General features: G+C 40.5%; 1 protein-coding gene across 2 annotated transcripts in view; it reads right to left on the reverse strand.

Moving 5' to 3' along the window:
• NPR3 (natriuretic peptide receptor 3) overlaps positions 1 to 24,621 on the reverse strand; it is a 69,551-nt gene that overhangs the window by 34,753 nt on the left and 10,177 nt on the right. For both annotated transcript variants that reach the window (XM_029941537.1, XM_029941535.1), the window contains exons 2-3: positions 21,905 to 22,027; positions 10,898 to 11,064 (exon numbers count right to left, since the gene is read on the reverse strand). In XM_029941537.1, the coding sequence (XP_029797397.1) occupies positions 10,898 to 11,064; positions 21,905 to 22,027 (290 nt within the window). The remainder of the gene's footprint in view (positions 1 to 10,897; positions 11,065 to 21,904; positions 22,028 to 24,621) is intronic.

Raw genomic sequence — 24,621 nt, forward strand, 5'->3', positions numbered from 1 at the left:
TTCTTTAATGAAACTGATAAGCCTAAGAGATACAACCTCCAGATTAGTATAGCCCTTTGAAAAAGCTAGCTTGACATGTTTTTACACTACAATAAAGTCTACCTCTAGACAAGTTCCCATGCACACAGAACTTCTAGATACCCTCTTTCATGGCTCACCCTTAAATATAAATAGACAGCTAAAGATAACCAAGAGTTTAAGAAAATCTTGTAATATGAAAGAGAAAGAAATAAATCAAAATTAATATTGTTAAAAGGAATTCGATATAAGTAAAATGCAATGTAAGTAAAAGAAAACTTACAAAAAACACCTTGTCTCAGCAAAATAAGATACCAGGAAACAATATCAGGGTGCTATTTTTTTTTTAGAAAGAGAGGCACTCAGAGAATAAGAGAGAGCTCTTAGAAATTTAAAATATGATAGCAGAAATTGAAAATTCAATGGACATTTTGGAAGATTAAGTTGAGGCAATCTCTCAGAAAGGTAAAGGAAAAAGCAGAGTTGAAAAATGGGAGAAAAAAATCAGAGCACTGATGGACAAGAGCTGAAACCCAACTTTAAAATTTCTGGAAAGAGCAAGCAAATTGACCAGCCCATAGATTTTAAAAGACACACACCAAGGTGAAAGCACTGTGAAATATAAAAGCACCAGTGAGGCACTTGTCTGCCTTATGGTCTCCAATTCACTTCTCTCCCTAATTCTGCTTTGCTCTGATCTAAATCATAGGAAGATGATTCCACCAGGCTGTATTTCCCTGTCAGCTGACCTCTGGTTGGTTCAGTCATAAGAGCACTGGCAGAAGCATCAGGAAGAAGGGGAAAGCCAGGATACTTCTTCTTCTCTCTCACCTCACCTTAGGTAGCATCTCTGGGAGATGTTGCATTTCCTCCATGCTGCTAGCTCCTTTGAGCAGCTCTAAGTCTTTGATCCCTGTAAAACTCTCTTCCCTGGTCCTTCTAGCTCTGGATGTGGTAATGACTTTTTGCTGTTGCTAATTTCTGGCTTGCCTTACTATTCTATTTGGTGTTTTGGCTCTTCCTACACTTTAAAGTTACTTTCTCCTATTAAATTCCTTCTGTTGAATCACCCAATTTTTCCTGACTAGACTCTGATTAAGCAATCACCATTATATAAAGAAAATACTAAAGGCTTCGAGATAGAGAAAAATAAAATAACATGAAAAAGATGTATAATCACAATGGTAACACTAAAATCTGCTAAACAATAGAGCAATGACATCAAAATATAGGGAAAATTAATCCTCAAACTAAAATTTTATACCCAGCTAAGTTAGATATATAAAACAAAATGTTTTCTGACATTCAAAGTCTCAAAAGATTTTCCACTCATAACATTTTGTTCTTCAAAACTAAGGTGAAATTCAACTAATAAGGAGATTTAATATCCAAGAAAAAGGGGAACCAATACAGGAGAAAACTGAAGGACATTTCCAGGTTGATACTAAAACATATATAAGTAATTACTCTAAACTGGAGCAGGAAAACAAAGGGCTAAAAAAAAAATCACTAACATCATTTTAGGGAATGAGAATGAGGAAATGAGAAAGAAACAGAACTACATGTAAGCAAATTTTTAAAAGGTAGGAAAGTATTAACTGCAAAGAAAAAAAAGCTACACCCTAAAGGAAATGTAATCATAGAACACTACATGGTTCTGCTACATGGTTCAATATATATATGATCATAATAATAATGGTTCTTAATATGGAGAGACAGGTGTTTGAATTTTATTTTATGAATGTACCTGTAACTAAAAACTATGCTGCAAAATATTAGGAGAATGGGAAGAAAAGCATGCATTTGTAGAGAAAGTATGTAAAGAAGCTACATCTTTTTCCATTTTAGGAAATAATGAGCTATATCAAATTTTGCATAACAAAAACACCAATATCAAGAAGCTATTTTAGAAATACAAAGGGAAACAGCAGAAAATGCCAATAGAAACATTAACAATCATTGCCTTTAAGGAATGGGAGTCAGAAGTAGAGAAGAACAGGACCCTCCTGTTTTTCTACAAAACCATAAATTTGTTTCTAATCCAGCCTTTTTCTTTTTTCACTTGTTATATTCAGTATAGAATGGCATATATTATTTTGATTTAAACAACAGCATCAGGGAAAGAAGGTGAGCTTCACCCAAAGGCAGAGCCAACTGCTCATGAAGCCAGCCAGTGAATGGGTGTCAGAAGTGCCAAACACAATAGGGAGAAAGGGGCAAGGCCAAGAGTGGGATTTACACGGCTGAGAAGTCAGATGGGCTGCCAGAGGAAAAACGATGTGTCCAACACTGGCTCAGTCTAAACTGAGAAATAGTAGCAAGGACAAATTTGAGTCTACATCTTAAAGACATAATGTGAAAACACTAGGAACTAGACAGGCTAGACTGACTCTCTAGCCCAGAATGAAGGTAGGAAGCAATGACTTCGGATACCTTTCATCTCAGCAATAAAACTAACAGTTTTTGAATTTAAGATTAGGAAACCTTCAAGCAATTAAGTGTCTCTTCATTTTCTTCCAGGGGAGTGATTTCTCAATGCAGCAGTGCGTACACCATGCCGTGCCCTATCTGAGAATGAACAAGGCTTCGGATAATAACTGGGCACATGGCATGCTGACTAGCCATGGTCGAGGTTAATGATTCTTACTGTTTTGAGATACTGACCCCATTAAAAATCAAGTGTAGGGTACTGGGCTCTCTCTCTAGAAATATGCGCATGTTCACTTACACACACGAGTTTGTTCATAAGTATAGAGTTAATGCACACTAAGTCAAGAGACCATTATCCACTTAAAGAGGTCATGGAAACTTGGATGCATTTGGAAGGAACTTCTCACTAAAGAACTAAATGAACCCACTCCACTGTGTTTAATGTCATTTCTCTAGAAACATGGATATTTTCACAAAGGCACCACATATGGCCTGTTACAAGATAAATTGTCCACATTTCTGTGTGTACCGTCTGTGTACGAGAATGTTTTACACTGAGGCATGTAATGTTTTATATCCATGATGGCACAGAAATGCAGGTCTTGTGGGCTTCCAGAGCTCGTGACCATGGATATTTATATACCTGCTTAAATGTTTGTTGGTGATGAGGTCCCCACCCCAGATGGGATCCCTGCATGGTCACAGATCAAGCTCACAGCTCTGTTCTCTGGAGCACTCAGTAAACAACATCTCATGATCTAAGAAATAATGCTTTACATTCCAGAAGAAAACAAGGAATACAGGTTGCTGCTGATGAAGAAGAGACAGAGTCCTAGTAGATTTTGTGAAGTGTGTGAAAGAGTAAGGAGAAATTGATATCTCAAAAGTGTGTATTTTGTGCGGGGAGGGTGCAGGAAAAGGAAGGAAGTCTTTCAGCCTGTGTCGCCTGCCAGGCTCACTTGTCGGGCCTGAGACACTTAATCTTCAGGTCATGGATTCAACCCCCATAGTGGACAGGTTGTTAATAAAAGTGTCAGACTGATGTAGTGGAAAAAGAAAGTCACTGAACCGGGAGTCAGGGGATGCAACTAATCTTGGCTTGGCCACCACACAGTGCATTCTAAAACCAAATGCCAGTGCCCGAGAATTGGAACCACTCACATGGCAAAGGCCAAACACCCATTAAGATATCCTTGAGTCAGAGCCACTGCCCATGTGGGCAACACAATAAGCACCACTAGAGAAAGCCAGGCAGGCACTCTGCAAACGCTTGTCTGAGCCGTGCTGGGAGCCCCTTTGCTATGCGAGGGCCTCTCCAGCAGAGGCTTACTTCTAATTTTAGATTTGTGATGAAATCTAAAGTTAGATTTTGCCAGAGGGTCTTCAGAATCCCCATTATGAAGACCCATTCCCATCTCCCAATACCTCCTCCCACAGTGTAAGTGAAGCTGAACTCCCGGCTTTGTGGACCTAATAAGGTCTAGGCACGGGATTTATTCAGCACTCAACATTGTTATATTGATCGCAGCCTATGCGTTACATTTGGAAAGGCCACCTCACCTGCCTGGACCTCAGTTTCTCCCTTTCCATCACCGTGCAAGGAGTAGGTTGAATTTGATGTCCTCCTGTTCAATAATAACTAAAATACGAAGCATAATAATAAAAGCCTAAGTGTATCGGCTGCTTCCTTCATGCCAAGCCGACAGCAAGAGGATGCAAGAATGAACAGAAACAGAGTTCCTGCTTTCAGAGTTGACAGTCTGGTAGAAGAGGCAAGATCTAATTGGAAAATCCCACACATAGCTGAGAGGCTCTGATGGAAAGGATCAGAGTGCGATAAGATGGTCTGCAGTTCAGGAAAGACACATCTGAGATGGTGGTGTCGGAGCTGAGATGTGAAGAGTAAGCAGAAGTACTAGTTACGGTAGGCCTGCAGGAGCATTGTACACTTTGGTCTGGAGTATAAGAAACAAGTGTAAGAGAAACAATAGCGATCATCCACTGAATATTCACAAAGTGGCTGACATTGTGTTAAGTATTATTTATATACAATCCTTAAGTTCTTTCAACAGCCTTGTCACTTAAAAATTATTATCCACATTTTAGAGTCAGTAAACTAAGGCACAGAGTTTCTGAAACGTGCCCAAGATAAAAACTGTAAGAGACAGAGCCAGGTCTATGAGACGTTAGCCTGCATTTTCAACCATCAGGCTACACTGTCTCCAAAGATGCCTGTGGGCCCTGCTAAAACATGATGTGTCAGAATGGAACACGTCTCCAGTAAGTTCGATAGTAAGAAAAGAAATGTACTTTTAAAAATATTTTTATATTCACCATAGGAATGGTAGAAATATTATCGTAAGACACATGTACTAATGACCACACAGTACATGCAACACCCACAGCTCCAGTGATAGTCGAGCCCTAAGTAACCTGATTTTCTCTTTTTTTAATAATTCCTCTCTTTTTTAATTTTTAAAATGTTTTTATTTTTGAGAGAGAGAGAGAGAGAGAGCATGAGCCGGGGAATGGCTGAGAGAGAAGGAGACCTAGAATTTGAAGCAGGCTCCAGGGTCTGAGCTGTCAGCACAGAGTCTGATGTGGAGCTCGAACTCACGAACCACAGGATCATGGCCTGAGCTGAAGTTGGACACTTAACTGACCAAGCCACACAGGTGCCCCAGCAACCTGATTTTCTATACACTGCACACATGCACCCACCAAACCACCCAACAAAGGCGAGAGAAACATATTTAACCCAGAGACGCTAACGTACAGGCTGCCAATAGCCTCTGAGGCGACCCAGCCAAAGAAGCTGCGCCTCGACAAATAGGCATAGACTCAACCCAATAGGACCTGGATAATAGAAAAGCTCAAAGCCTTGAGAAACCAGAGTTATGCCAGGAATGCCAACATTATTAAAATTTGAAAACTCTAGTAATGAAGCTGATTAAAAGGTACAAAAAATCCAGTTTTAGGATAAATAAGTTCTGAGAATCTAACGTATAGTATGATGACGATAGTTAACAATACTGTATAGTGTATTTGAAAGTTGCAAAAAATAGTAGATTGCAAAATCATCACAAGAAAAAAGTTTTGTAACTATGCAAGGTGATGGATATTAACTGAACTCACTATAGTAAGCATTTTGCAATATATGCATATATCAAACATTGAATTTATACAATGTTATATATCAATTACAGCTCAATAAAACTGGAGAAGAGAAAAATCTAGTAATGCAACTCACTACATTAGAATAGAATAAGGAGAAAACCATCTGATTATCTCTGCAGATGCAGAAAAGGCATTTGATAAAATTCAAACACCCCAACCTAGACAGGTAATAAAACTACATAGAACTTAATATGCACACAGTATGCTACACACACACACACACACACACACACACACACACACGAGTACAAATAAAACTGAGGAAACCCGAGTAAGGTCAGTGTATCCATCAGTGTCAATATCTGTATTATCATATATACAACCTTCCAAAATGTTACCAATGGAGGAAATTGGGCAATGTATCCAAGTGATCTCTCTGTATCCCATCTTAAAACTGCATGTACATCTGCAATTATCTGAATAACTCAACTTTATTTTTTTTCTTTTATAGTTTATTGTCAAGTTGGTTTCCATATAACACCCAGTTGCTCATCCTCACAAGTGCCCTCCTCCACGCCCATCACCCCCTTTCCCCTCTCCCACTCCCCCATCAGCCCTCAGTGTGTTCTCAGTATTCAAGAGTCTCTCATGGTTTGCCTCCCTCCCTCTCCCCAACTATTTTTCCCTCTTTCTCTCCTTCATGGTCCACTGTTAAGTTTCTCCTATTCCACTTATGAACAACTCAACTTTAAAAAGAGAAGACAAGAGATAGAAATGGCAGGGAAAAGAGAGAGAGGAAGAGAAAGAAGATCAATTTTACGGAAACAGAATTGCATTAATCCATCAAAATTCATTAAGTTAAAAATATAGAATAGCAATTTGATTTAAAAACTCATAGCCATTCCAACTTCCCAATGTCTTATAAAAGTTTAAAGTTTCAAATTTTTGCATTTTTTCAATTTTTTAACGTTTATTTTTGAGAGAGAAAGCAAGTGGGGGAGGGGCATAGAGCAAGAGAGACACAGAATCCGAAGCAGGCTCCTGGCTCCAAGCTGTCAGCACAAAGCCGGACGCAGGGCTTTAAACCATGAGATCATGACCTAAGTCAAGGTCGGATACTCAACTGCCTGTGCCACTCAGACACCCCTTAAAGTTTTGCATTTTGACAATATCACAACCTTTCCAAGGATGCTACAAACCTGCTAAATATGATTAATGCGATACTAACATATATGACATAGTGTCAGGGATATATTACAATTTATAGTGCCTACAATAAAAACCTGTGTCCAGAGGTGCCTGGGTGCTCAGGCAGTTAAGCATCCAACTCTTGATTTTGGCTCAGGTCATGATCTCACAGTTGATGAGTTTGAGCCCTGCATTGGGCTCTGCACTGACAGTGTGCAGCCTGCTTGGGATTCTCTGTTTCCCTCTCTCTGCCCCTCCCCTGCTTGCTCTCTATCTCTCTCTCTCAAAATAAATAAACATTAAAAAACATTTTAAACCTGTGCCCAAAGCCTTTCCCCTAACCTACATTATATAAACTTAAACTTACATTATATAAACTTTGATGCTTGTTATGCTATTTTTGTTTCAGTTATTCTAATAAAAGATGTAATTTTGTCAAGATAAAACTTCACCAACAAAGAATAGAAGGGAACTTCCATAATCTAATAAGGACTCTCCCAAAAACCGCACACTAAATATTATGCTTACATGCTGATATGAAAAGATATGAAACATGTCATATGTTCTTTGTAGTAAAGGTAAGAACAAGGGACGGATGCCCACTATCGCTGTTTATATTCAATTCTTACTGGAATCCTAGCCAGTGCCATTAAAACTTTTAATTAACTATACATAATTTAATAGGTTTAATTTAATGAAGTACACTTTTAATTAAGCATACATAGAAGAAGAATTGAAAAGAAACGAAATCATCAGTATTCACAAGTCATGTGATTGTTTAAAAAGTGAGCGGTAAGTTTTAGAACTAATAAGAGAGTTCTGAAATCGATAGCAGAGGCTGAAGAGCCCGTGATGAGTGTCATGAACTAAAGCTCTAAGTAAGCAGATAAGACAACCCGTTAGTACAAAGAAGAGAAGCGGAAAGACCTAGAAGAGAGCTGGGCCCTAGAATGAAGACCATCAAGCCTTGCTAGCTGTGCTAAGCATCTCCTGCTGCTTTAGAGCGAGGTCTCGCACCTTCGAGTCCCAGCTGCACAAGCTGCCAGGTCTTTGGCTCCCATGTCTTCCTCTTCCACATACTCCCCACAACCTCCTGTCTAAACTAACCTGGTGTACTAACTCAAAAGAGCCCAACTAAAACACACATAAGTAAGTAGACACATTTTCAGACCTGGAATAAATTATTATAATGAGCTCTAATTTCTACTTATACTTTTTATTTATTTATAAAGTCAGGGTTTTTTAATTTTTTATGTTTTTTATTTATTTTTGAGAGACAGAGAGAGACAGCGTGAGCAGGGGAGGGTCAGAGAGAGAGGGAGATACAAGGTATGAAGCAGGCTCCAGGCTCTGAGCTAGCTGTCAGCACAGAGCCTGACACACGGCTTGAACCCATGAATTGTGAGATCATGACCTGAGCCGAAATCAGACACTTAACCAACTGAGCCACCCAGGTGCCCCTATAAAAACAGTTTTAATGATCCCATCATCAGAGAGAAGTAGTATTAAAATCTACAACTACAACTAATCTCTAAACCATTAACCCATGGTTTGGAATATATTATGGATCTTTGTAGTAGGTACAAAGATACAGACTTCTTTAGCTCAAGAAGTAACATTATATTGGACAGCCTCTACTGTAATACTTGAACTTCAACAGCGTCAGTTAGGAGCCCAGACAAAAAGTGCTCAGTGCCCTTTACATTCTTTCCTATTCCTGAAGCAGAGGATTTGGATGATGACAATACGATCATAGGTTTCCTTCAACTTGGGCTCTATTGCAAATGCTCCACTTCTTTCATTATCAGAACCCACTGTCCAATATGGTAGCCACTAGTCGCATGGCTCCTGAGCATTTGAACTGAATTAAGATATGCTGCAAGGGTAAATACACACTGAATTTCAAAGACTTTCTATAATAAAAAGTATATAATCTCATCCATAGATTTTACATTGATTAAATACTGAAAGAACATTTTATATGTGAGGTAAATAAAATCCATTTTCAAACTAATTTCACCTGGTTATTTTAACTTTTTAAAAATGTAGCTACTAGTTTTGAAGGGCAATGCACCCCAATGTTTATAGCAGCACTATTAACAATAGCCAAATCATGGAAAGAGTCCAAATGTCCATTGACTGATGAAAATGGATAAAAAAGATGTGGTTTATAGTTACAATAAAATATTACATGGAGATCAAAAGGAATGAAATCTTGCCATTTGCAACAAGGTGGATGGAACTAGAGTGTATTATGCTGAGCGAAACAAGTCAGTCAGAGAAAGACAAATGTCACATGACTACCTTCATATGTGGAACTTACAATATAAAACAGATGAACATAAGGGAAGGGAAGCAAAAATAATATGAAAACAGAAAGGGAGACAAACCATAAGAGACTCTTAAATGCAGAGAACAAACTGAGGGTTGCTGGAGGGGTATTAGGTGGGGGGATGTGTTAAATGGACAAGAGGCATTTAAAGGAAGGCACTTATTGGGATGAGCACTGGGTGTTATATGTAAGCAATGAATCACTAAATTCTATTCCTGAAGTCATTATAAAAATGTAGCTACTAAAAGTTTTAAATTACATATGTGGCTCACATTTGCAACACACACACACATATATACCTTTTGACTTTCTAAATCAGTACCATCCAGTATGTATGTGTATGCATATATTGTAAATGATATGTGTATTATACATATATATAACATTTAAGGCATGAATAAATATATTTATAAAACCTTTTGTATATCATTTGATAGCAAATTCTTACAAAGACAGGTGCAATATAACAATAGCATAAAAGAGGCATCATTTATTAAGGTTGGCCTTTGTGATGGGGATAGCACTAAATGCTTCAGATAGATCATCTGTAATCCTCACAACAGGAAGGACTAGTTTGGATGGAGACTGTGCGATTTGCCCCAGGTCACACTGCTAAGAAATGTTCAACTCAGGGGCACCTGGGTGGCTCAGTCAGTTAAGTGTCTGGCTTCGGCTCAGGTCATGATCTCACGGTTTGTGGGTTCGAGCCCCACGTCAGGCTCTGTGCCGACAACTAGCTCAGAGCCTGAAGCCTGCTTCAGATTCTGTGTCTCCCTCTCTCTCTGACCCTCCCCTGCTCGCACTGTCTCTCTCTGTCTCTCAAAAATAAATAAAAGCATATTAAAAAATAATAAAAAAAAAAGAAGTGTTCAACTCAAACTCTGAATGTAGGTCTGTCTGAAGCCAATATCTGCACTCTGTTGTACTTCAGATAAGGGATTTGAGAGAGGCCCTGTTTGGAAGTGACCAAATGAAGTTGGTCTTACGAAGATGGTCATTATCCACTTTAGGCAAGGATTATCCAAAGTCATATATCTATCATTAAAAAGGTGCTCCTTTCCACTTTGGACACTGTGAACAGTTTTGAAAACCAGCACACCCACCCACCCAGCCTGAGGAGTGCACTGCTCACCCTGCTCTGAGAAAGAATCTGCAGGAGGGCCACAGAGTTCAAAGGGCCACATAGCAAAGTGCACCAGAAGCAGCAAAACAATGGCGCCAAGTGAGGTGTGGTCGGCTGTCTTCCATGCCACCTCTCAGGTGAGTTCCTCTGCTCCATCCTTGATGTGGCCAAAGCTTCTGACCCTAGTCCACCCTGGGAAAATGCATCTGTAACAACACCACTAATGGAGTGGGAAGCTCGAAAATACCCGAGGGTAAGTGATGCCACAGGAGAGAAAAGCAGAGTCGCCAAAAAGATTGCCGAAAGAGCCTTCTAAACTCCAAAAAATCGTGTGCCTTCAAGCTTTGGAAAACTTAGGCATGCAAAACTTTCGCATTCTTCATCCGTCTTCTCCCCCCACCATGCTCCCAGCCGCACAGGCCATGGAAGTCTCCAGACATCTACTCAGCATGGCCACAAGTACCCACAAAAAGCAATTTTCCTTCTTGCAGCAGTTGGAAAAGCGGGGTGGGGGAGATGGAGGAGGGCGGAACTGGCCAGAAAGAAAACAACAGACAAAAAGCTCAGTGACATTCAGACATGAACCTAGGAATTTTTGAATGGTTCAGAATGGGACACTGTCACCTCTGATTTAATTAGAAGACTGTTTTCGGGATGCTGAAGGCCTCGGCTCATAATCAAGCACTTACATAATCCTCCTCATTGAGTCCTTGTTTCTCAACAGAACTTTTCACCTCCATGGAAAACTTCTCGAACTCCGGCTTCACTGTCCTCAGTAGAGTGATTGTCTGGAGGGATGAGTATGCTTGCTTAGCTTCAAAGTCATGTTTGTCTCCTCTCTTCCACGAGCCATCTCCTACAGAGAAATGAAAATATTTATAATTCCGAGGCAGTCACCATAAAGGGGCCATTCTCCCTCTTCAGCTGCAGCGTGTCACTACATGTTACTCTTGGCAGCTGGGGCGAGCCGTATTGTCATAGTTTTGCACTTGGATATAACATGACCACGTCAAGATCCTCAGGGGAGAAGAAGGTCTTCTAGACACGTGTTCCTTTGAAATGGGAGCGGGAAAGGAAAGCACTGTGGACTTCCCTGCCTCCGCCACGTAACGGATTTTCAGCGCCCGAGAATCCGGCACTATAGGCGTTAGAAGGAAATTGTTATTCCTTCGCAGTCACATTTTTTTTAATACCTACATTCAACTGTGGAGGTCTACCAAGTTGTTACTGCGGTACAAGCCTGATGTCATGTAGGCGTGGAATGACAGGAATGTCTGTGAGTGACAACGGACGTGCACAAGTATGATAAAGTTGGCACCATTCATAGGGAAAAGTTTGACGTTATTGGTACTTTTTGAAATATTCCTGGAATCTCTTCCGAATGAAAGTAGCTTAGGTGAGCATGAGGATTTGTATCTCTGTAGTGGTGGCAACATCATAAAAATTATTTTTTGGACAATATTCATCAGTGCATCAATTGTAAAAAAATTAAAAGTGCAGACATTTATTGGACATACATAATAATAAAAGCTCAGTTTATTGAGCACTGTATATATACATACTCATTTAATCTTTATAAGACTCTCCCATGATTTGGGTACATTATCCTATTTTACAGATGAGGAAACTGAGGCCATTGAGAAACCAGGTACCCCCTGCTTCATAGCACTCCCCTTCACAAAAGCAAAGGCAAATTATATGCATAAAAATCATTACACTTCTCTTTATGATTTTAATTTTGAGGAAACATGTGGCCTAAAGGACCCCAGAAGGAAACATGGGCCTCTAACATTTGGCAAGAAACTGTTGTTTCTATGAATTATCATTATGACCCCTAGAGATCTCTAGAAATACGATAAGAATTCAACCTGTTGGAGTTCAACGTCAAAGTTGTTCACACCAAGCCCCGAGTCCACAGGGGACACCGGGAGCCCAGCAGCTAAGCAGTGAGCATGCCTGTGGAATGGGCAGCCAGGGCTCTGGGGCACTCACTCTGCTCTTCTGGACAGAGTTCGATAAAGAGCTGGTGGCTATGGATTTACCACAACTTAAGTCAGACACACACTAGCTACCTGTATACCACATGCAAGGTTCTGTGAGAGGCAGCACACGATGCATCATGAGTGTCTTGAACAGTCTCCACCACCATCTAGAGAGGGGTTCAGAGGGGTGCCTGGGTGGCTCAGTCCGCTGGGCGTCTGACTCTTGATTTCAGCTCAGGTCATGATGTCACGGCTGTAAGATTGAGCCCCTTATCAAGCTCCACCCTGGGCATGGCACCCACTTGGGATTCTCTCTCTCTCCCTCTCTCTCTCTGCCCCTCCCCAATTCACACACTCACTCTCTCTCACTGTCTCTCAAAAAAAAAAAAAAAAAAAAGAGGGATTCAGAGATGGACATGTAAGTAACTGAAGTTACTACAAGGTAACAGCCAGCTTACTTTGCCAGGAGGCGGAGTGTGGGGGAAGAGTCAAGGAGCTTCCACACTCCTGAGGGGGAAGGTTTCGAGGGAGCGGGGAGGAGGAAGCACAGGCTGGTCCCAAATGTGCGAGTGGGATTTTACTAGAAGGAGAGCAGGATGGAAAAGCGTGCTTGGCAGAGCCTGTGGCCCAGGCAAAGGTGCAAATGTGCATGACATCCAGTGGGCAGCTTGGAGGCTCAGGCTGGATCAGGAGAAAAGACAGAGACAAAGAATCTGTTCCTGGGGGCATCTGTATAATCATAATCCTAATAATAGCAACCATTTTTAATTGCTTACTACGTGCCAGGGAACTGTTAAAAGATAAATAAGACAGAGCCAAGGACAGAATTCATTAAGGACCAGAGCCGCCCTCAATGAGCACAGATTAAATTTCAGGCCACCAAACAGAACTTGACAAAGTCCTCCTCTTTCATGTGAAACCTCCCAAACACCAAGGAGGCTAAAGCATGGACACAGCTGCCACTGCCACCGCCACCAGCCAGGGGACCCGGCTGGGTGCTCAAGACACCGCCACACAGCCTTTGCTAAGGAGCCAAATCCATTTGCCAGGAAGACCCCCAACTCTAAGAATGTCCAGAACATTCTTCATCCCAAGGAGGAACCCATTTCTTATAAGTATGCAATCGATATTTATTGATTCATTTATAATTGATTTGAGATATCAAGACTCAACAGGAGTGATGTTTTTTAGGCAAAGAGAGTCAGAGTTTCTCAGCTCCGGGAAAGAGTATTCTCCAGGTACATAAGAAAGAAAATACTTAACCCTGAAGGGTTTTATGCTTTGGAATTAGAAAATACATATACAACTGGAAACAGTAACTATCTCCATTATGAAATAGGAAAACACCCTTTTCTGAAAAAAGTGAAATCCAATATAATAAATCTGTCTACCACAATCCAAAGAGGAATAACTTTGTAGTTTTGTCTTCTAGAAAAAAAAAATGGAAACGATAATGCTTAAGTAAATCTGAGCCAAACTAAATAGTTCCCTAGTCAGAACCATAATCAATACCGTAACTTCCCGCTTTTGTGGGCATTTCTTATTGTAATGTGTCAGTAACATTCCCCACACCCAGCTTGTTGAAAACTGGAAAAGCAGAGTTGGTTTGGCATGATGCCCCATCGGAGAGGACAAATTTAATTCAGTAGACAACTGGGTGCCTCTGGAGATTTATGAGTGTAACGGAAGAATGACATGATCAGTATCATGCCTTGGGAAATAGCAGTGGATTAGAATGGGGAGACACTGAGGTTCACAGCCGCAGCCATCCAGGCAAGAGGTCACGAGAGGCTGTGACCTCTCGAAATAGGAAGTCACACATCGAAAAAACTAAACATGGTTCTTTGGGTTGTCAGAATTACAGGCAAATTTTCTATTCTTTTTCTTTTTTTTTTTTTTTTGCATTTTTTGAATCTAGTAAATTATAAATAATAAGTATTTACTGATTTTACAATCATAAGAGGGAGAGTCCTTGAGAATGAAAGCAGAGGACAGTGCAAGAGGAATCTCAAGACTCTCAAGAGGGAGTGAGGGACAACAGAAAGGGAGGCATGTCATTGATGATGCCAAAGAGGAAAGGAAAACGGGATGTTATTAAAGGAAAGAGCAGAGCCAGATGGAGGAGGAGGGAAATGACGTCGAAATGGTAATGATTTCAGTCAGGGTCACGGTCGACCCAAGGTGACTCACTACAGAATGCCCAAGCGACAACACCAGGCTGGAGATAGTGGTCTGAAGCCAGAAGAAGGAGTGAGTGCTAGAGAGTGTCAGATGCCATTTCCAAACGGTTTCTTATTTACTTTTTTTATTTTTTTAATGCTTTTTATTTATTTTTGAGAGACAGAGAGAGACAGTGCAAGCAGGGGAGGGTCAGAGAGAGAGGGAGATACAAAATCTGAAGCAGGCTCCAGGCTCTGAGCTAGCAGTCAGCACAGAGCCCTATGTGGGGGTTGAACCCATGAACTGTGAGATCATGACCTGAGCTGAAGCCGGCCGCTTAACCGACTGAGCCACCCAGGCGCCCCTCCAGATGGTTTCAAGTGAAACCAGGGAGTGACTGCGTTAGATAAGAGAGAAGGGAGGGGGGTTGAGCACAGACACTTTGCAGATGCTGTTCCTAGTGGACTGGAGGAGGAAGAGGAGACAGAGAGGAGCTAGCAGAGAACCAAAGAATGCTGCACCACCAAAATCAAGAAAATCAGGGTTGGGGGAGGGGGAGAGAGGAAAGCAGGTGATGGGCACCAGCTGTTGTATGGAAGCCAATTTGACAATAAATTATATTTAAAAAGAAAGAGAAAAAAAAACAGGTTTTCCAAAAAGAAATGGGTGATGGGGCGCCTGGGTGGCTCAGTCAGTTAAGCCTCCGATTTCGGCTCAGGTCATGATCTCACGTTCATGGGTTCGAGCCCCACATCGGGCTCTGTGCTAACAGCGCAGAGCCTGGAGCCTGCTTCTGATTCTGTCTCCCTCTCTCTCTATCCCCCCCCTCTCATGCTCTGTCTCTCTCGGTATTAAAGATAAATAAAACATTTAAAAAATAAATAAATAAACATTCAAAAAGAAATGGGTGGAAACAATACAGAATTCTCTAGAGCTGTGCTGCCTAATAGAGCAGCCACCAGCCACATATGTGACCATTTACATTTAAATTAATCAAAATTAAATAAAATTTAAAATTCGGCTCCTCAATCGCACTTGCCACATTTCAGGTGCTCAATAGCTATGTGGCTAGTAGCTACCAAACTGAGCAACCTAGAACAGAACACAGGCAGCCTCATAGAAAGTTCCACTGGACGGCACTGCTCTTTAGAGGCACAAAGGCTTGTTCTGAGGTAAGCCAATGGCTTTGATAAGTGAGGCCATTGGTGACCTGAATGATGGCACTTCCAGAGTGGTGAGCACTAATGTCATATTCTTTGAGTGGTCCTGAGCAAGGGATTAAGAAGATGAAAGCGAAGTCTGCTAGTGAAAAGTAGGGCAGGGAAGGTGATTCTTTGCAGCTGTTTCAGGAATGAGGAAAGTGAATTTGCTTTGTTTTGTTTTAAACATCATGGAGTCCCAAGCTAGCGTTTAGAGTAAGGACACGGAGTATTTGTGAAAGAGGAAGTAACCTGCTGACCACCAAGCCCTGTACTCAGCATTCCTGAAGCCGGGGAGCTGGTGCTGGCAAAAGGCACCCACACGGGGATAACTAGCTGAGACACTACAGAATACGTCCAAGAAAGGAGTGCCTGGAGCTCATCTAGACTGGCTGCATAGCTATAGGCTCTTGACCTTGCCTCACTCCACCCTCTCCCAATGTCTAGGTGTTACACGCTTGCCATGAGTTAGGCTGGTCCAGTTTTGCTCCCATCAGTAATAACAGCACCGCTTACTGGGTGATTCCATTGTGAATGGCATTGCCTGTAGCATTTCCTTCTTTACTCCTCACAAAAACTTCATGAAGAAGATCTAAGTATGAGAGCCACCTTACAGATGAGGAAACTGAGGCTCAAGGAAATAAGGTACCACAATTCATTTAGCTAATAAACAACAGTAGCAGTATTGAAATGCAAGCCAGACCCCAAACTCCAGTGCCAAGCCATACCTGCTCTACATTCATTTCATCAGAGTTTGGGGTGTTCTAAGCTTTAAAACTGAACATGCAATGGGACCACAAAAATGTTAAAAACAAAGCAATACAAAAGAAAGGTCAGAAGAGGAAGTGTCTAAATGCTACAGTTCAAAGATCGTATGAGAATTTTTTTTCTTTTCTCATTGTTGCAAACTCATTTCAACGGGCATATATTATTTTTATAGCAAAATATAATAAATCTAATCTCTCCTCAATGTGTCTGCCATTTTTCCACTTTCAGCAAGGCAATTTATGTGCACCACCTAGCTCTACTTTACTTCCATCTTCACCTTAATTAGTGCCCTCTGAGTTCATGAGGAAGTCAAGAAAGCTCTACAGTAATCTTAACAGTCCTGGACAGGATCACCCAAATAACTTACCACCTGACGTACATCCAAAGAAGATAACACCAATGAATAAGAATGCCAGGAGGTGCTATTAAAAACTCTATAAGGCAATAGATATATTATCTTCACTCTAGATCTTGTTAAACCTAATCTTTCAGTCTTATTTTCCATCACTTGAATCTCCCCCATAATATATCCTGAATTCCTGTAACAATATAATTTGGGCAAATCTGATATTTTTTTGGATATTCATCAAGACCAAACAATCCAGTAATCAGTAAATATGGATACACTATCCATGTTTTTTAATCCAATAGCAAGTTAAGTATTAATTAAAAGAGAGCCTTTTCCTAGAACAGGTACAGAGTTTGGGTCAGGAAGCACAAGGAGAGGAGGATATTGAAAAACTTTTCCTGAACATATATCTGATTCCTCCGGCACAAAATCTCAGAGAAGACCCTTTACTGGTGATGGACACCAGAACCTTGGTCCAGGCCCCCTGCCTGCCATAAGATTCTGTTTACTGCTTCTACTCTGAGGAGGAAACAGATTAGAGTCTCTGGCAAATGTGGACATTTGTTTCCCTGCATCCATTCTTCTTTCTCCCTGAGTAATAGATTCCTAAATTGATTTTAGGCAATGATGAGCCCAGCTGAAAGTACACGTTTCCTGGCATCCCTCACAACTAGGAGCAGCAGATGATAAATAAGCAGAAGTTAATAAGAGGGTTTTCCAGAGAGACCTTCCAACAGAACTGAGTCAACCGAGATAGTCTCTTTCCACCTTCATCTTGCCTAGACACAATCCCTGGAGTCCTAGCCACCATCCTGTGATCTTGAGGATGGATACTGTTCACTAAGATTAAGGGAGCCAGAAAACAGAAGAAGTTTGCATCCTTGATGACACTATGGAACCACCATCTCTGCTCTCGACTGCCCACCTCTGGACAGGTGAGAGGATAAAGCTCTGCGTTTGTTTAATTCGCTATAGGTGGGATTCTTGCATGCAGATGTAATTCCTAATGCACCTACATCCATTCATAGGCTGTATTAGATAAAAGTTGGTTAATTTGTTAACAAAATGTATGGCCTAAACCTATCTATAAAAGTTATCTATACCAAGAAAAATGTATGAACTTACCATTTCTTGAATAACTGTAACCATCCAAGTAAACTAAGACTAATAATAAAGCTAAGATTTATTAAACACTCATTACATTTCAAGAAGTTTGCTATGTATCTCACATACATTACCTCATTTATTCCTCAGCCTGAGGCCATGAGGTAAGTACTACTATTATCATTAAAAGAAACTAAGACTTGTGGGGGAGGACAGGGTTGCATCAATTTGCCAAGAGCACAGGCCCTCAGAGAGACTGATGCCAGAGCCCAAAACCTGACAACCATCAGGTAAAAAACAAAGAGGACCTAGTCAGAAATACCAAGGATACTTTGTGGGTTGTGTAAAGTACACTGTATAACTCTGCAGTTAAATTTTAAAGAAGCAGAAAAACTGAATTCAGGGAAAAATATGCTTTAAAAAGTTGACCCAAAACTATACACTGATCATTCACTGATACAATGCAATGAGAAGGACACAGTATCACTTTTGTAGGATTCTTGCCAAATAAATATAAACTCAATCTTACCATGTGAAAACAACAGAAAAATCCAAACTGGGAGACATTCTACAAAATCACAAATTCATCAAAAGTGTCAGGTCATAAGTGACAAAGATTAAGAAAATATCACAGATTGGTAAAGTTCATCTTTAACAACAACTAAATGGATTGGATCCTGGAACAGAAAAAGATCATTAGGAAGAAAGGTAGTAAATTTCAAATAAGACTTGTAGTTTAGTTAGTAGTATTGTGCCAATGTTAACATTCTTATTTTGATAATTGCACTATGGTTATTTAAGTTGTTAACAGAGGAATCTGGATAAAAGAAATACATGAACTTTCTATGTTATTTTTGCAAGTTTTCTATAAGCTTAAAATTATTTCAAAATTATTTTTTTAAGTTTTTCAAAAATTACCTCTAAAAAGAAGTTAGGTCCAGATACAGAGTTGAATTGTTTCCATCTTTCAAGGAATATTCTTATGGTATATAAACTGTTCTAGAGCACAAAAACAATGGAAAGCGTCCCAATTAATTTTATAAAGCTAATATAAACCTGATATTAAAATCTGGCAATACCACCTCAAGGAAAAAAAAAACTACTGTCCAACCTCACTCATGAATATAGACTCAAAAATCCTAAATAAGATTCTAAAAAATTAAAATCAGCAATGCATCTACAAAAGTCATCATGACAAAGTGTACTTAATTCCAAGGATACTACAATGGCTCAATATTAGGAAATTTATTAAAAGTATATGTCAAGTATACTTTTAATTCACCACTCATTTCCAATTTTTAAAACCACACTTAATAAACTAGAAATGAAAGGATACTTTAACATCTACTTCAATTGAAGGAGTCAAAAATTAACATGTCACCATTGTTAATATAATATCATTCTGGAGGTTCCTGCCAATGCAATAAGAAAAGAAAAATAAGATACTCAACTGTCAAAATGAAGGGGAAATCTTGTTGTTATAGGACAATGATATAATAACCACTGGAACAGAGGATTTAATATGTGGAATTCTTGCAAAATAAATAAAAACTCATAGCTTATCTACATAATAACTATGATTATAAAATGCAATGGGAAAAGATCACCATCATAATAACAATCAGAAAACATATCAAAGAATGAACTCAACAAGAATAGTACAAATATAAATAAAGAAGCTGAAAAACTTTGCTGTGGACATAAAAAGAAATTCAAATATACAAAAAAATTTAAAAGTTAGATGATGTAAGGATACAGATAAACAGACAATCTCATAGCTTGTTGCGAAAGCATAAAGTGGTAAACCTCTTTAGAGGTCAACTTGGCATTATCTGTCAAAACTGAAAACTTTTTACCCAGAAATTCTACCTCAAGAAACTTATCCTACAGATAATATATGCATATAACTATGTGCATATGCATGTGCCACTCAATATAGCATTGTTCTTAAGAGTAAAAAGCTGAGAACAGCATAAATATTGAAAAATAACAGACTATTTACATAAATGTGGCATATCAGCATAATAAAATACTATGTAGCCACACTTGAAATAGTCTCACCTTTTTATTGAAAAATATTTTTGTACATTTTTTATATTTTTAAATATTTTTAATGTTTATTCATTTTTGAGAGACAGAGAGAGAGACAGAGTGTGAGTGGGGGAAGGGCAGAGAGAGAGAGGAAGACACAGAATCTGAAGCAGGCTCCAGGCTCTAAGCTGTCAGCACCAAGCCTGATGCGGGGCTCAAACCCATGAACTGAGAGATCATGCCCTGAGCTGAAGTCGAAAGCCTAACTGACTAAGCCACCCAGGCACCCCTGTTTTTTTATAAAATAAGCAAAATGTACATACTTCTATATATTATCAATATATATTTAGCTGGGCAGAATTATAGTGACTTATTTTCTTCTCTATGATTTTCTATGTTTCTCAAATTTTCTATAATACTCATGTATTACAATTAGCAAGGAAAAGCAACACAAGCTTTACTTATGGATGCAAGAAATTCCAGCTCCTAATATTTGCATTGCACTGGCCCATTCATAATGTGCATTCACATCATTTTCTCCAAATATATACTGTGTTTGTATTACCAACTTAGAACACTCGGGATAAATGGTTTTCATTTTTCACCAGTCTCTACCACTATCTCAGTGAACTCAATGCTATAGGCAATAACATGCTGATCTGGGGGTCAAAAAGTGAAAGTACCACTCTGCCTGTGCAAAGAGAAGGGGAAAGACAACCATGGCAGCAAGGAGGAAAAAAAATGGGTGTTTATCCTAAAGCCTCAAATCTCCAGTCTTATCCACTACAGGAAGCAGACGCTACTTTTGTTTCATCAAATTTTGTTTATCCCTGTGCGAGCTGTGTTTTATTATCTGTTTATGTGCAATGCTCTATTGCTCGGGTTGCTTGAGTAAGCCAGGGTATCGGAGCAGGAACTGAGGTGGATGCTTCAAGATTTAACTGTCTGTCTGTCTAACTGTATCTCAACAGAAAGAACTGGGAAGTAGAGCTCAGCATAAACAAGCCATTAGCAATAAGTACACTTACAATTCTCTATAATTGCTCAGTTTTGAGCAGCCAAGGTGCAGTATTTGAGAAAATGTCCCATTGCCCTATGCTGTCTCCTTCAGAGAGAGCCCTAATCACATATGGAGGAAATGTTTTGTACCTGTGATCTTCATGGATTTATTAAACACCCTTCATCACAGAAACACTGGGAACTTCCCCACATCCATTTTAAGAAGTTATATTCTTTTGGGGCACCTGGGTGGCTCAGTCAGTTAAGTGTCCAACTTCAGCTCAGGTCATGATCTCACGGTTTGTGGGTTTGAGCCTCACATCAAGCTCTGTGCTGACAACTCAGAGCCTGGATCCTGCTTCAGGTTCTGTGTCTCCCTCTCTCTCACTCTCTCTCCCTCCTCTGCCCACTCTCTGTCTGTGTCTTTCAAAAATACGTAAATGTTTTGAAAAAATTTTAATTGTAGTCTTTCAATCATATGTGTTGGTGGATCTCAAACTTCTACAAAGGAAAAGCTTAATGGGCAGTAATCTGGAAGGAAGAAGTGCTGGGAGCAATAGCTTTCAAAATGCTTTACCTCAATTTACAGTAATGGCTGTTTGATTTTCACACTATAACCCGTTACAAATGTGCATAACATGCATAAACATACACACACATGCAATTATATTACCAAAATTAAAGTTTTATGAAATAATACACCTTGACATGTTCTATTATGTTGATATATTCTAGTCTATCCTATTAAAAATGATGCCCAAGTCTCACGAACATTATTTCTATAGTCAATCGTGGTGGCAACCTGCAGTTGGAAACACACTGAAGAGGGGTCTTTAGGGACAGGATTTCTGACCATCTGGAGGGCGGGAGGGGGCTATCCTCACCCGGAACAAGTCTGTCACCCTCACCAGGACGGGGTACCTGCTTGCTGAGTTCTCAGAGAAGAAAAGCATGAGAACTTACAAGAAGTCTCGGGAGTGTTCATATCACAGATTTCTAAAATCCTTCTTATGGAACCAAATCTACGGAGGTGATTCAAATCTCTGGTTTCTCATGACCTCGTTTTGACACCTGCGAGGGAGGGGAGACGGGAAACGCACTTACCGTAGGAGGAGCTGTTGAAGAGCTCGATGTTGAAGAAGGCGTAGTCTCCGCTGGTCATCCCGTGCTTGTGCGCCGCCAGCATGATGCCCCGGACCGTGTCGCTGCTCGCACACATGATCACCACTGCGGAGGGAGGAACAAGCAGCATGTGTGAAACGCCCCTTCCCAGAGGAGAGCGAGGACCAGAAACCAGGGGAAGGGGACAGGGTCCTAACATAGCCCTTAAAGCATCTCCTCACTCATGACTTACTAATTACAAAGGGAACGAACAGAAACCTTACAGTAGAGAAAGCCAGCGGTCGCCAGCATAACCAAATGATGGAAGCCAACATCACCAGCCATGGGAGCACACTCATGAGCCAAAACCCAGGAACCAAAATGTCAAATGGGCAACACGAATCTAATCAGGCAAGAGGCCATAAAACCAGCTTGGGGGACAGCCTATAGAATAGTTGTACTGTGTTCATAACCCCGATCAGTTTCATGAGAACAAAGACAGCGGAAGAAATGTTCTACACTAAACAGTGTAGGAGCAGAAAATTAAATACCAAGTGTGATTCTGGATCTTAAAAAAAATAGTAAAAAAAGTTTCACTATAAAGGGCATTATTGAGACAACTGGAGAAATTTGAATAAGTCTATAAATTAGATAGCAGTGTTACATCTGTGTTAAAGGTTTTGCTTTTCATATTTATACTGTGGATACGTAAGTGAATGCCCTTTTCATAGGAAACACAGACAAGTATTTAGGGGTAAGGGAGAATGATGGCCCTACTTCTCAAATGGTCCATAAAAAGGTCAGTGTGTGTGTGTGTGTGTGTGTGTGTGTGTGTGTGTGAGAGAGAGAGAGAGAGAGAGAGAGAGAGACAGAGAGACAGAGAGACAGAGAGAGACAGAGAGAGAGAGGGAGGAGTAGGAGGAGGGGAGAGATTTGGAAGGAAAGCCTGTGTGGCAAAATGTTAATAATTGGTCACAATCTGGGTGAAGGCTGTACAAAAGTTTTTTATACTTTCTTACATCTTTTCCAAAAGTGTAGAATTATTTCAAAATAAAGTCTTTTTAAAATACTTCAAATATATCATTAGATTTGCCCAATATAAACCAGTGAAGTGTGTCAACTGCTTTTAGTACTTAATACCATGGAAAATACATTTTTCTTCCTGAAGAAGCAAACGGAATGGTTTGAAGGGGAACAGTCATTTGGCAAATCAGAGCATGCAGTGAGTGGTGTAAGCTCTCTATGTCTAAATTTTTTTAATAGTAGTTTATTGTCAAATTGGTTTCCATATAACACCCAGTGCTTCTCTCCACAAGTGCCCCCCTCTGTGACCATCACCTCCTTCCCCCCTCCCCCTCCCCCCTCAGCCCCCCCCCCGTTCGTTTTCAGTATTCAATATTCTCTCATGATTTGTGTCCCACTCTCCCCAACCCTCTTTCCTCCTTCCCCTCCCTATGGCCCTCTGTTAGGTTTCTCCTGTTAGACTATGAGTGCAAACTGTCTGAATCTTGAAACATTTTTCTCAAGCTGTCTCAACCTATACAGGAAACAGTTAACAGAATTTCAGGCCCCTCACGTTCTCCCAACTTATACCCACACTTGTCAAATTTGAGAAGCTTTCAACAGCTCCAGAACTTTGTTTCCTGCCACCTAAGAGCTACAACAGCGTAGCGTGAGGTGGGTGCCTGGCCATTATCCAGCTAATTTGATCACCGTTGATGGCCCCTGGTCCCCATGACCCAGGCCACTGTGTTTTGCTGCGTACACAGAAAGAGGAGGCCTAGAGAGGCCCGGGGGCTATAACCAAGGTGTCACCGGGCACGCAGCCCTCTGCCATGTATACGTTCTCTGTAAAAGCATGGGTACTGAAAGACGCAAAACAAACCTACAGGAAGGGTTATGCACTTGATGTTCTGTGTACCGTGCATGTTAATTCAAAGTGTTCCATCATGACTGTGACATTTGTTACCACAAAAGGGTTCGGGGTGCAGGCTAAAAGCTCTGAAGAACTAGTTTTAACAGTACAGTTCTCCTAAGGTCTATACCTACAAGGGTAGGTATTGTCTGTGCCTAGAAATAGTGTTATATATTTGGTATAAATTTTCAAGTTCCAAGGTACCTTAGCAAGGAAGTTTTCAAAGAAACTCTTCATCATTTATTATGACCTAGACCCTAGTTTTAGCTCTGAGTCCATTCTAGACCCTGAAATGACAACAGAGCCACAGAGTCCCGCAGAGAAGCCAATAAGGACAAGGCCGAGGCTGGACAAGTTCAAAGAGCGCAGATTCCAAGAGTGCGCCCCAGCAGAAGGCCAGGGGCCTCTCGCTGCCTGCCCACCAGGAGCCCTCAACAGCTTTTCATCAACAGATCACAGTCTGGAGCCTGGCTCTCAACCCTGCATACAGAACCTGATTCAGTCAGCACATGAAGAATAGAGTCATTGCTGGGGGACAGGGTCCCAATAACCTAACTTAGATGTTTTGGGGGTTGTTTTTAATTTTTTAATGTTTATTCATTTTTGAGAGAGACAAAGAGAGAGCAGGCAGGAGCAGTGGGTGGGAGACACAAAATCCAAAGCAAGCTCCAGGCTCCGAGCTGTCAGCACAGAGCTCAATGTGGGGCTTGAACCCACAAACCATGATATCATGACCTGAGCCGACGTCAGACACCTAACCGACTGTGTCACCCAGGTGACCCCTAACTCAGATGTGTTTGGATAC

The sequence above is a fragment of the Suricata suricatta genome, chromosome 6, assembly GCF_006229205.1.
Source record: "Suricata suricatta isolate VVHF042 chromosome 6, meerkat_22Aug2017_6uvM2_HiC, whole genome shotgun sequence".
NCBI classification, from domain to species: domain Eukaryota; kingdom Metazoa; phylum Chordata; class Mammalia; order Carnivora; family Herpestidae; genus Suricata; species Suricata suricatta.